This window comes from Lobosporangium transversale (assembly GCF_002105155.1).
Source record: "Lobosporangium transversale strain NRRL 3116 chromosome Unknown BCR41scaffold_3, whole genome shotgun sequence".
Lineage (NCBI taxonomy): Eukaryota > Fungi > Mortierellomycota > Mortierellomycetes > Mortierellales > Mortierellaceae > Lobosporangium > Lobosporangium transversale.
In genome coordinates this window covers 41,787-53,979 of record NW_019028981.1, presented here as the reverse complement: position 1 = coordinate 53,979, position 12,193 = coordinate 41,787, and the positions used below count along the sequence as shown (strand labels likewise).

At 41.7% G+C, this 12,193-nt stretch overlaps 4 protein-coding genes across 4 annotated transcripts; 3 read left to right on the top strand and 1 right to left on the bottom strand.

The window, feature by feature from the left end:
- Nucleotides 1-241: 241 nt before the first annotated feature.
- BCR41DRAFT_345561 (hypothetical protein) lies at nucleotides 242-3,430 on the top strand (the record flags this gene model as incomplete). Its single annotated transcript, XM_022022743.1, is given in 5 exon segments — nucleotides 242-1,203; nucleotides 1,229-1,637; nucleotides 1,657-1,782; nucleotides 1,812-2,367; nucleotides 2,451-3,430. Coding segments are annotated over 5 exon segments (3,003 nt in total), but the record flags the coding sequence as incomplete, so codon positions are not given.
- A 3,200-nt stretch (nucleotides 3,431-6,630) lies between these two features.
- On the top strand, nucleotides 6,631-7,255 carry BCR41DRAFT_345560 (hypothetical protein; the record flags this gene model as incomplete). The annotated part of the gene is made up of 2 exons (XM_022022742.1): nucleotides 6,631-6,970; nucleotides 7,092-7,255. A coding segment is annotated over exon 1 (251 nt), but the record flags the coding sequence as incomplete, so codon positions are not given.
- Nucleotides 7,256-7,977: 722 nt separating this feature from the next.
- Nucleotides 7,978-8,866, top strand: BCR41DRAFT_345559 (hypothetical protein). The gene is made up of 2 exons (XM_022022741.1): nucleotides 7,978-8,552; nucleotides 8,664-8,866. The coding sequence occupies exons 1-2, from the start codon at nucleotides 8,193-8,195 to the stop codon at nucleotides 8,751-8,753; spliced, it is 450 nt and encodes a 149-aa protein (XP_021885290.1). The 5' UTR covers nucleotides 7,978-8,192; the 3' UTR covers nucleotides 8,754-8,866.
- A 25-nt stretch (nucleotides 8,867-8,891) lies between these two features.
- On the bottom strand, nucleotides 8,892-11,687 carry BCR41DRAFT_116569 (Cullin binding-domain-containing protein). Its single transcript, XM_022019428.1, has 9 exons — nucleotides 11,490-11,687; nucleotides 11,191-11,317; nucleotides 10,340-10,388; nucleotides 10,128-10,219; nucleotides 9,876-9,888; nucleotides 9,733-9,778; nucleotides 9,494-9,632; nucleotides 9,197-9,377; nucleotides 8,892-9,078 (listed from the first exon to the last, which is right to left on the bottom strand). The coding sequence occupies exons 2-9, from the start codon at nucleotides 11,311-11,313 to the stop codon at nucleotides 9,026-9,028; spliced, it is 696 nt and encodes a 231-aa protein (XP_021885289.1). The 5' UTR covers nucleotides 11,314-11,317; nucleotides 11,490-11,687; the 3' UTR covers nucleotides 8,892-9,025.
- Nucleotides 11,688-12,193: the final 506 nt, after the last annotated feature.

The window sequence follows — 12,193 nt, the reverse complement described above, 5'->3', positions numbered from 1 at the left end:
TTTTTTTTTCTCATCAATCCACTCACCTTCCTTCCTCATTTATTACACTTACTATTATTTACTTTCTTTAACACGCATTCTGCCTCTTTTACAACCATGGGTTTCTTCGGACATAGCTACCCACAATATCACCATCACCAGCCATATCAATATCATATGACACATTTATCATGATATTGCCCATATTTGCCAAAATTCCTCCCAAAACAACTCTTCTCAATGGATTGCAACCCCTCCGCAGCATCAACCTCTCAGCTCCATGTTGCTGTTGCATGATCCAAATGTCGATCGCGAACTGAAGCATATAGCCCGTAGGATGCTTCTGAAACAACGCAAGGCTGGCATTCCAGATGATCATGATAACGACAGCGATAATGACAATGATGATAGTTCACGTAGTGGTAGGAATGATGGTAATTCGGCAACAACAGTGACAACAGCAACAGCTGCTGCTGCCCCAAGTTTATTTGTGATCTTACCAACCCTCAAGAGCTACAATCGCTATAGGGAACGTTGGCTGCAGTCAACATATGCGCATGCACATCCATATGCACAAGTACATACACATGATACGCATGATGTGCATGCATTTGAGACAATGAATAACAGGGCGTCTATGTCTGCAACGCAAGGCTTATCAGAACTAGAGTTTCGACTTTATTTCATGTGTGACTATGGTGGCGGGCAAGATGAATGGCCATTGAGACTTCATCTGTGTACAGAAGAGCACTCTCCTATGGGTCCAGCAAATGATTCTATAGACTCCGAAATGAGGGATGATAGCGAGGAACCTTATTATCATCGATGTTACCAATACCCCCATCATCATCCTATGGATGATATTGGCGTGGGCGGCTTCCGACTAGCTGATCTAGACCAATTCTTGTCTGTGTATACGATTCCAATGCTCAGCCTTTTACGTGCTCTTCAGGATAGTCATGACCCTACTGTACCCAACGGAATCACCAATTCCTCAATGTATTTTGGAAATAGCAGTGAAGATGCCATGATGAATGCACCAATCGATCCTTCACACATTGCAGGACGGATCCGTGCAGCCATCCGGTTCTTGACAACAACTACGCGTGCTCGTGAAGCATTACTGGATTTTCAAGAACACCCAACAGTGGACGAGAAAGATTTTGAGGAGTATGAATCTGCTTTCCCTAATCTTCAAGCAGCTGATTTTTGGGCCCACATGATGTGATGGCTCGATCTATTGCAGCAGCCCAAGCGGTGACAGCAGTGCCAACAATAGTACAGCATTGTGTACAGATTCCAAAATCCTAGGTGGACGAGTCCTTTGCCAGATGAGTAATTTTGCTATGAGCGAAGGGATCTTGTGGCTATGTCCATCACATAACGCAGTCTTTTGTAACATCTTTGCAGCACAGCGACTCAAGGAGTTTATTCAACAACACCATGGAGATTGTGTCCCTATCGAGAAGAGTTGTGAGATACAATTTTTCAAGAGAGAAGACGCCCGAATGTTTTATGCCATGCTGGTCGAGTATAAATGTCTGATCAAACTCAAGATCCGCTTAGCATGGCCTCGTGATGATAACGCCAATGAGTGCAAGAGAGGATTGTCCGATGCTGATGACGAAGATGACGATGAAAGGCATTTCAAAAGTGGTGTGACAGAAGAAGATCTAGGAGTTATGTGAAGCGGTTCATGCATCCACTTTGCGCGAGTTGACAATCGATTGCGGGGGCTATTGCACAATATTTGATCGGGACCCTGATGAATTGACTCAATCGGACCAAGACGATGGAAAGGTGGTGGGCATAAAAAGGCAGAAAAGACCAAGTTTCCTTCCATTGTTGGGTATATCTGCCATAGAGGATTAATGTCCTTCACAGTCGAGAAATTCGATGGTTACCTTTTCCCGGATCAAATATCGCTTGAAGCCCAGGGGCCTGTTGAATCATTTTCATTAACTGAGTTCCGGCGACATGCTTCTAAGAGCCTTCTACAGCTAGCCGAGGAACAGAAGAATACTGCTGGCAACATTATCGCCACTACCACCACCAACAACAATAATAATAATAACAACTTTGTACTGTCGCTGCACAACAGTATTACACTGCGTCATCTGGCAATCCGGCATTGGACACGGTACTTTAATGCCCAGACTTTCGCCTCTGTAGTCGCATGTTGTCGCGAATTGCGAGAACTCGAGACTCAAATTTCTGATTTGCACCAGATGATGTACTCACTCCAGGACAAGATCCCTAACTTTGGCAAGCTCACGTATTTAAACTTGAGTGTCTCAACCCTCGAATCTGCAGAGGGGGTGATTTGGCAGGTCCATGACGACCAAGATAAGGATCAACCTCGACGAGCAGCAATTCGAAAAGTCCAACGTAGGACTTGTCGACCGCCAACTGTGTTTTTACAGCATCTAGTGGGGCTTGAAAACTGGACATTGACCAAGCCCCTAAAACAGATATGGGAACATTCGAAGCCATGCACAATGTGATCCTTAATAACATTGTATCTCTTCAAACTATGGATTTAGCTTGTGAGACAGTATATTTTGCGGAATGGTGGTCATTTTTGACACAAGAGTTGTTGGAAGCAGAGGCGATTGCAGCTGCAGCTGCACTTGCTTTGGATGATGATGACGATGACGATGGTAGCGATAGTGGTGCCCTGACAGGATTAACATTTGATAAATTAAGAAGGAAAGACCACCGCCAGCCAGTTCTTTTACGGTTGAACGACCTGAGGGGTCATTGTCTCGAATCATCTTGTACACGAAGGATGGACCAAACACAATTAATGATTACATCCTATGACGACTCATTTCGCCCGTACCTACAATCATTGAGCCGAGTAGCCAAAGCCCTGAATATTGATGCTGAGTTTGTGCAAGCTCAATCTTTAGAGTTGTTGGCGCAACATGCGGCAGTTGATGGGCTTTGGTTCCATGAGTTGGTTTGGTTCATGACCCCACAAACACGTGGCAACTCTGTGTTTATGAGGGCTCTTCAATCGTTGGTTCGGCGGCCAGAAGTGCAAAAGTTCACGATCCGGATTTCTGCAGACGGAGGAGGAGGGGCAGAAGGAGGTAGCGAGAATAAATCCGACATCTTTTCCTCATCGTCATCGTCTTCATCTTCGCTGGAACAAATTCGAACACTGGTTCAGACTTGGAACGAAGTGACGGGAATGAGGTTAGGTTGGGTGGAGTATGGACAATGGATGCAAGAACTTGTTGTGCAGTTAGAGCATCCATTCCGTGAGACAGTCTGTCTGCCTACAGGCGCAGGTGAAATATCGTTTGCTTCGGAGGACAGAGTCCGGATCGGTGCTCCTTCCCCACCCGTGCCTAATGAGGTTGAAAACCCACATGGTGGCCCAATAGTGTTCTCGTTGTCATGTAGATGTATCTAAACCAGAAAATAATAATGAATAAGAATTTAGTTCCAAACTTCGAAGCATGACATCAATACTTGATCAAAGAAAAGTTAAATTGGTACAAGTACTCAACCCGTTGAATTATAGTAAAAGAACATTGTCTCATTGACATGCATGGGTAGTGATAATGCAATTCTGGTAAACATTTAGGTATACACGAAGGGGTACGAAATAAAGTAACTCTTTAATGGTAGCCCTTGATGGCACTCTAAAAAGTATATTTACAGTATATTCACTAGACGCCGCCATACAGGGTGCTACCCACCAACTCTTTCTGTTCTCAAAAGCCTTGTGGTACTGATACAGCTTGATGACTGAAGTCACTATGGCGCTAAGTTATGGATCACTTTGCTTGACAAAAGGGCTACAGAATTGATCTAAAGCCAACAGCCTCATTCTTTCTTGTAATAAAATTTTGGTTCTAGCCAAGTCTTGGGTTTTCATGTATATGCTGTCATCAATTAATATTTATTTGAGTATCCCTGGTCATACCTCGGCGTCAATGCTCCAATTCCCTGTATCTATGTCATTGAGATGATAAAATGTATTAGTATCATTAATAGATGCAATGCAAAAGGGTTATCTTGATCCGCTTTTTAGCTTCTGCGGTATATACTTTGCAACGGGGGAGGCATTCACATCTGGCAATAATCCCTGAACGTCAGGACTAAGGCTCGAGGTTGTCCACTCACGCAAGGAGGCGATCCCTTGTCTCATAATCGATGGAAGGACCAATATCTCGTATGCAATAGCAAGAGAGTCAGAGTTTGAGAAAAACACAGTTGACTTCTAAATTCAAAATACCCTAACATCCAGAAATACACAAAAAAAAAAAAAAAAAAAAAAAGGACTCCATCCAATTGAATCGTGGAACTGACTGTGAAGGAGTGCGAGAAAGACGCGGCAATAACCGAAAGAAGAGAAGTACTATCGGCCACCACGCCTCATCACCGACATTCTGCCTTATCATTTGGCAAGGACAAGGCGGAAAGGAGTGGAAAGTCTGAATAATACCCTTTTCACCACTCGCCTTTTCTGGTGTGCTTGGTGTGATGTATCTAGTACCAGAATCTGCTGACGATGAAAGCCTTACCAAAATATCATCGTGGGAGTTTCAGAGACCTTGAGCGGTTGACCATTAGTATGTAAAATGCGATCGTCTCTTATCTCTTTGCTATCCTCTAAACAGCCTACTCACATAACAGATCTATTTATTTGTGCCATTCCGTCCAAGGCCAGGGATCCGCTACTAACGCCTGCAGGGTTTGAGGAAACTTACATCCCTGACTGCTTCACAGAAAAGGGTAGTCTACCGTTTGCGGTTGATGGGGTGAAGGACTCGGGCGCAGATGTCGATACTCTGGAGGGAGACAGGCGTAAATTGTCTTGCAAGATGGGAAACCATACTTGATCGATTACTCGCCGCTGATGTGTGCAATCCTGCCGCAATTGGCTTCCTTGCTAGTGGTAGGTACCATCTCTGATTATCGGTTAGATATTACTCAGCTTCATTTACACAAATTGTATGAATCCTGACTTTGATTGCCTTCTGTTCGCGTGCTGCTGTGATGTGCTCTTCATGCCCTTAGGATATGAAGCCTTGTACATGCGTAATACCATGGAGCTGCTTGACCTCCCAATGAACAATCTTCAGTTGGGCTATTGTTACCTTTTCGCGAACCTCTGGTTGCAGCACATGTAAACAAGACTTTTTGCTTTCAATCATACCAATACTGAAATCTCTTACTACAATCCCTCAATGTTAACATTACTAATAATGATTTCTGTGCGCCTAATATCACAGCAATTTGTTATAGGCACGATTGCTGCTATCAGAAATCGGAGACGTACATGCGGGGCAAGAAAATGGCAACGCCCCTCGTATTATGTGAGGGGTACTCGAGCTCCGGTGCCCGTGACTATACCCGTTGAAATCTAAGGCATTCATCCACTCCATCTCCCCTTTCCTTTCCGACGATACCCACCGCAGGCTTGGGAGAATGGACAAATTGAAGATTACTCATCAATCCATCTATATTGATAATAAATAATACATACTCGTGTGATTTTGAACTACTATCCCTCCGAGTGATAAGAGAGACTAACCAAAGTCTAGATTTGGTTAAAAGCCTTGTTTTTCCAAAGCTGATTGGAAGATGAACTATCAGAAGCATTCTTCAAAGTGTTGACTGTAGGATTGCTAAAGGAAAGGGAAAAAAATAAAAAATGCGCCAGCAACTCCAAAATATAATTATATAGTAAAACAAATAGAACAATTGGCTAAATCTCAGTTGATTGTAGTAACAAGGCTACTCTACAACTTACAATACCCTCATCAATAACAATCGCCTATAATGGACTTGTCTCTTTCCATTTTGGGCTAGTGTCACGGAAATGCTTTCCGGCCTGCACGACGGCCCTATATAGTAAGGCTTGGGATCTAGAGGCCTATTTCATATGCACTAGGAATCAGAAAAGACGGTCAATCACGCGTTCCAGCATGGCTAAAAGATGCTCCGCCATGATTCGACAGATGGTAACTTCAAGTCATTGCTTGCTCAGGCAAAACTGAAGACCAACTATCTAGAAAGTCGATTACTGTTGCAAAAATATTTTTTCCGTAAAAAACAATCTTATTTCGTGACAGTTTAGTGAACGAACATGCAACGCTTACTGAATTTTGCTTCAACATGATTGGAAAAGCCGATAGTAAGGGAACAAAAAGCCCTAATTACATATATTTGTTTGTGGACGTTCTCATTTTCACTAAGCACTGCCCGCGCCGGTCTTAATCTAAGCGCTTGACAATGCTGGATTTGGGCTGAATACTTTTTGGTCAAGTAAAAAATTTTGCAAAAAAAAAAAAAAACCCAAGCTCAGACCTAGGGAGGTGACAAGACACCAGCTACATGCAATAATAGATCCTATATTAATAATGAGCATGTTACCTGTTGGCATGTGTTATTATTTGGTACGTGCAAGTCAATAGTATAGCAGCTGTTCTCATATCATTTTCATGCAGAGAGAAAATGAAACATTATCCCTCTCTCATCATCTTTTACCACTTCAGCATTGGCGGCGTTGTGGTAAAGACGATGAGAGAAAGGACAGTGGTTCGTTCCTCTCACCAATGAGCTTTCTTAGTTTTCGTCTTTTTTCACTATAAGAAGGCTGCAAATTACCCTGTCGAAACGCAAACACTTTCTCAGATTCCAACTTTCTCTTCTGCCAAAAATGAAGGTCCCAGTTTTTCCTTACCACCGTCTTTGCTGCTCTCTTTTTCATGTCTTCCAGCGATGCGCCTGCATCTGCGTCAATCACACGGCTGGAAAGCACTGCGGACAGTCTCGATTGCTCAGTGGATGTAAGTACGATTACATTTACCAATGCAATGGTGTCTATGGCAGCCCTGCCTATGAATATGGACCATGCAGAAAAGGCTGCATCCAAGAAAGTCGATTTCAAGGGACCACTGCAGGTTATAAATGCGCACAGTCGTGCTTTCATAGGCAAACCAGTCAAGGCTACATTTCATTATTTGCAAAGGTAATTTGGACACTTTAGAACTCTGAAATTGAGTGGCAAACATTGATTGAAACGCGACACTCGGCTTTTTTTTGTTTTAACTCTATTTAAACCAATGGCGATGCATTTGGCTTTCGACTAGGTTCAAAGGAGATCAACTTCATTGCGGTTTCGCTCCAACCAATGTTTATAGTAAAAATATAGCACTTAATAAGTTGCTACTTGTTTCTTAAAAAGTAGTATATTCTTTTTTTCTGAAATTCATGAGGAATGGCTCGACTAATCTCTTGTGCGCATGTAACTGATGCATAAAGTGTGAATTAAATACGTTTAATAATAATAATAATAATAAAGAATCCAGAGCTGAACGTGTCAAGGCACGGTCTAGATGAACATTAGTGTACCAAGTTTTTTGTTTCTTGGATGGCATTAAAGGGGAAATGGTAATCACCCGTATACATTGGCATGTGATGAGAGTACAAAGCCTTTCAGGTCTAAAGGCCAATTCCTTTTTCCCTTGCCTATTAGGGTGAATGATCTGTCAATAACATTATGAATAGACTGTAATAATAAGTATCAATTAGTGAATGTATGTTTGGCCTATCCATCAGTTTAGGGAAGGGAATGATGGTAAATATCCCTCTGATGATTCTTCGTCGTCCTAAGGGTGATTTTTATCTTGCTGTTAGGAAGAAGGGTCTTATTCTGGAAAAATATCTGAGCTTCACTTGCTCAACCCTTTCACAGAAAAAAAAAAGAAGTGAGAGAATGGCGCCATTAGTAGTTTCCTATCCTAAAATGCGCACCATGACCGTTGCAAATATAATAGTCTTGATTAAACAGTGGAACAAAAATGTTCATGTACACTCAATCCTCCGCTCGTTGTTCGGTTGTCCAGCAAATAAAATTTCGCGACTGTTCCCTGAAATCACAACTTATTTATCGCAGTGTATTGGAATTAGTTTGTGGATACATGAATATTTGACCTCTCATAGATCTAGTCTTATCAAGATTCTCTGTTTACATACCTCTTCATTCATTCTGGCCCTTCACGTTCTGTTCTTACAGGCACATACTTGACCCATTAGCGTAAAGTATACTCTAATCAAAGCTTACATTTAAGCAATTTGGCGAGACAGGCATAAAAGGATGTGATTCTCTCTTGCTTTCTCCCTCTTCCTCACTCTTAACGCAGATATCATACTCGCTCTTTAAAACAATCTTTTTCCCTCCAAAGTTTGCCATGAAGATCCTCATTATTTTCGCATCTTTTCTCATTGTTGCTGCCATCACCACCGCTCATGCACTAGACTCGGACTGCTCTACTGGTCCTGTAGATCTGAAGGTTGATTCTTATACATTGTCCCCTAATCCCTTCTGCATCGGCAAGAAAGCCTGTGCTACTGTTACTGGCAAGTTGAAGGCCCCTGTCACTCAAGGTGCTAAGCTCAAGTTCGAGGGTAAGTTCGCCGGCCAAGTCGTTTACTCTAAGACCCTTGATCTTTGTATACTCTTGGCCCAGCAAGGATACCCTTGTCCAGTCCCTACTACCTTGACCTCCCTCACTCTGTGCATGCCAATCGAGGGCAATGTAATTGCTGATGTATGTCTTTTTTTTTTTTTTTTTTTTTTTTTTTTGAAAAAGAATTACTAATGATAAATATGGTTAGCACTGATATTACCGATGGTTTATTTGGATGCTTTCATTACATAGACTCCCGTTGAACTCGAGATCGTCACCATTAATGGCAACGGTAACACAATCTTTTGCCGGAGCGCCACCGTTACCGCCAAACACTGCTAAAGGGAATGGACGGATAGGGCATGTCGACGTGCCAATATTTCAGCTTAATAGATCGACTCAAGTGAAATAAAAAATCCATGCGGAGAAGACGTTCTTCTCTTCTGCTACAACAGAGCTGTGTTGCTACACAATTATTTAGTGACATGCAATGTGAAGACTCTTCAACCTTTATTTTTGTTTATTCTGTTTGGACGACATCTATTATGTCCACCATGTCATGTCATTATTAGACTATATACGTGTCTCGCCCAAGGTGACATTTATGACTCTCTTTACGAAGACTGCTCATTTCGCCACTCAACATAATCATCTAGAAGAACAGGCCCTATGTAAACAAAAAAAAAAAAAAAAAAAGTATTGACCGATCGATCAACAAACAAGTTCATCATCTCGTACCTGTTCATATCACAGACATAATATCCATGAAAGCAAGCATGACTTACATGCAGAACTTGCTTCATCATAGTTGGACAGATCCTCAGCTATTGTCTCTGAAAAGTCCAGAAAGTTGTACCATTGGTCCTTGTTAATGACCTTGACTGGTCTCTTTGTTTCCAAAAACTCCACAAATCGCTCCTCATGCGGCCTTCCTTTCAACACGGTCTGTAGCATTGCACAGGCAACCTACAACAACGCAACAGCGATTCATTAGACCATAATAACAACTATGTTCGCATCTCATCATCATGATTGATATATTAGCAGGCCATCGCCATAGATATAAAACCATTGTTAATTACCTCCAATGGCATACACTTTTGCTCAGAGTCCTTGGCAAACATAAAGACATAGCGATAAACCTCCCTGAATTTCTTCGGATCCTTGAGTGTTGCGACTAAGCCGGGCATTGCAGCTTTCAATTGCTCCGTCGAATCCAACCTAAAGTTTGCCGTCAAGCATATTTTGGTTAAACTAAAACACTCTAATAAATAATATCCACATGCAGCGATAGTGATAGATCGATCGACAATGAACATACTCAAGCTCCTTCATTCCTTTCATCCACTCATCTTTGGTAAAAATAGCTGTAATAGATGGAAATAAATAAAATGCGACACAGGTTAGAAAGGGCTCCAATATCCTGGGTATCACGTGGCTATTGATCAGTTCTCCTAAACTTACGCATCGTGTCAGCCTGCAAATGATAAGCGAGAACCAGCATGTCAACCTATGATAGCAGCATATTTAATGAGAGGTGAGAGTGAAAATTCCAAACACCAGCAGGCAGGCAATTAATTAGCTTTTGTCAAAATTGCTGTATACTTGTTCTTTACACATTAATACTTGACTCGAAGATATCTTTTACTTTATTGTATATATCCTCAAGATTTCAATGCAAAATTCTGCCAGACCTGACGCAAGGAGAGTACTTACTGTTTCCAGAGATACATCGATGTCTTCGCACAGTTTTGCGATACCAGCAGGTCCTATTTGATCTTTATCAAAATCCTCATTTTCTTCCAGGCCTAGCAGATGACAATTAATCCAAGAAATTAATGTCGTGGCAAGATTGCAAAAAAAAGGAGAAGCGCCTTAACACCAGCAGACATTAATTTGCTTTTCTTCGATATCATGTCCATCCATACCTGTGTACGACTTGAACCATGCGTAGCACCGTTCAGGATCGAATCGTTTCTAAATGGTCAAAAAGTGAGAGCAGAAATAGTGTTTGTGAGAAGTATAGTTCCGTCTAAGATAGGTTTCTGAAGGATTGGAGTAGGAACGTTGGGTTTCTTCAAGTGGATGTCGAAAGGGAGAATGAAAGAGGCATACTTTTGCCGCTAGTGCCGGCGTTGGTGTGGGTACTGGTACCGGTGGTACGGGAGACTTTGTTGCTGGGGTTCTGTTGACCACTGCGCCATTATTCTTGAGTCTACTCGACAATTCCAAGATGTCAGATGAATAGAATGAACGTTATGAACGTCAAAATCTGCATTGTTGCTGTGTGTGTAGCATGCAATCCATGGCAGGCATATACGTCCTTACGTTGAGCGGGATTTCGATCCTGTAGTTGTGTCAACCTTTGTTCCTCTTGATTTGATGATGTCTTTACTGTTTTTGCTGCCCATGGCGTTGAATTAACAAATAATTAAAAAAAAAAAAACGGTAAGGAGCGTTTCCCGAACGAAGTATAAGGTACCCAAAATGTCTTGGTGCACAAAAGGAAGGAGAATGATCCCACGAGATATTTTAAGAGTAATATTATAAGGAGTGGAAGTAAAAGGAAAAAAAAAAAAAGAAAAAAAAAAAAAAAAGAAAGGAAAAGAAAAAGGGCGGATGGTTTATGAGGAATAGAAAGCCAAGGACCATTATTTTCGTGCGGCGAACAGTCAAGGGGGAGAAGGAACTGTGTGCAAAGGGGACTGTCCTTCGCTCATGTCTAATAATCTGGACATGGTGGATATGAATGGAAGTATTAAAGTCGTTAGTTACTAACCTCTGATGCAGAAGCCTTGTTATTGGCCTTGGATACTCTGGAGTTAACTGATGTCTTCTTGGCTTTCGCTGCCCCCTTTGTGGGTTTATCATTGGCCGTGGCTTCAGCTTTTCTTTTGGGCATGATTCTAAAATCCAATATGCAGTTTGAAAGAACGCTCTCGTCAGGAACAATGAAAGAGCAAGTTCACTGGTGCATGTCATTACCGAAGACAATCCAAAAGATCAAATAATGTGTTTAACGTCTAGAATGGCTTGAAGTGGCCAATGAACTTCAGGCGCATTAGGGTATGTACTCACCAAGACGCGAAAAGAGAGTATGGATTGTAGAAATGAAATGCTTAACAAGTGAATATAAGAACCGTAATGATGAGATGTTATGGACTTAAATAAATCAGTGCTGTGCGTTTAGGAATTCGTGTTGCTGATTGTCAATGAAACAAGATCAACATGCCAAATAAAGAAAAGAGAATCGTGGTGGCAAATGACAGAAAAAACTATCGTCGTAATGCACTGTCATGATCGCCTTTGCTTTTGGTGGCGCTTTTTCGCCTTTTTTTTTTTTTTTTTTTTTTTTTTTTCAAAATCGTGACTTTGAGGACTACCCTAACTTTGAACCTTACGAGGATCTGATGAAGCTCCACGCGATAACAAATCAAGAGCCGAAAAGAAGTTTTTTTCGTTCATACCCTGCCGCTGGGTACTGATGATTAAGGGTTGCTCTTTGATCACATTTGCAACCTAGAGGTCTAGGAGATGGCTTACGCGCCTGCTGCCTAGGATCAGACAACGCCGCGATTGGACAATCAACATATTTGAAAAGAAGAAAAAGGTTCGTATTCTCCATTAGATTTGTTTGATGTGTTTGCAAATGTTTTTTAGTGTTGTCACAGATTAGTTTGGGTAAATTGCAATTTATTATTCTTTTGATACCCGTTACAGCAGTCGAAGGAAAGGGCTCACAGGGATTTGAATCCTCCACAAATGGTTCATTCTCGGTCATT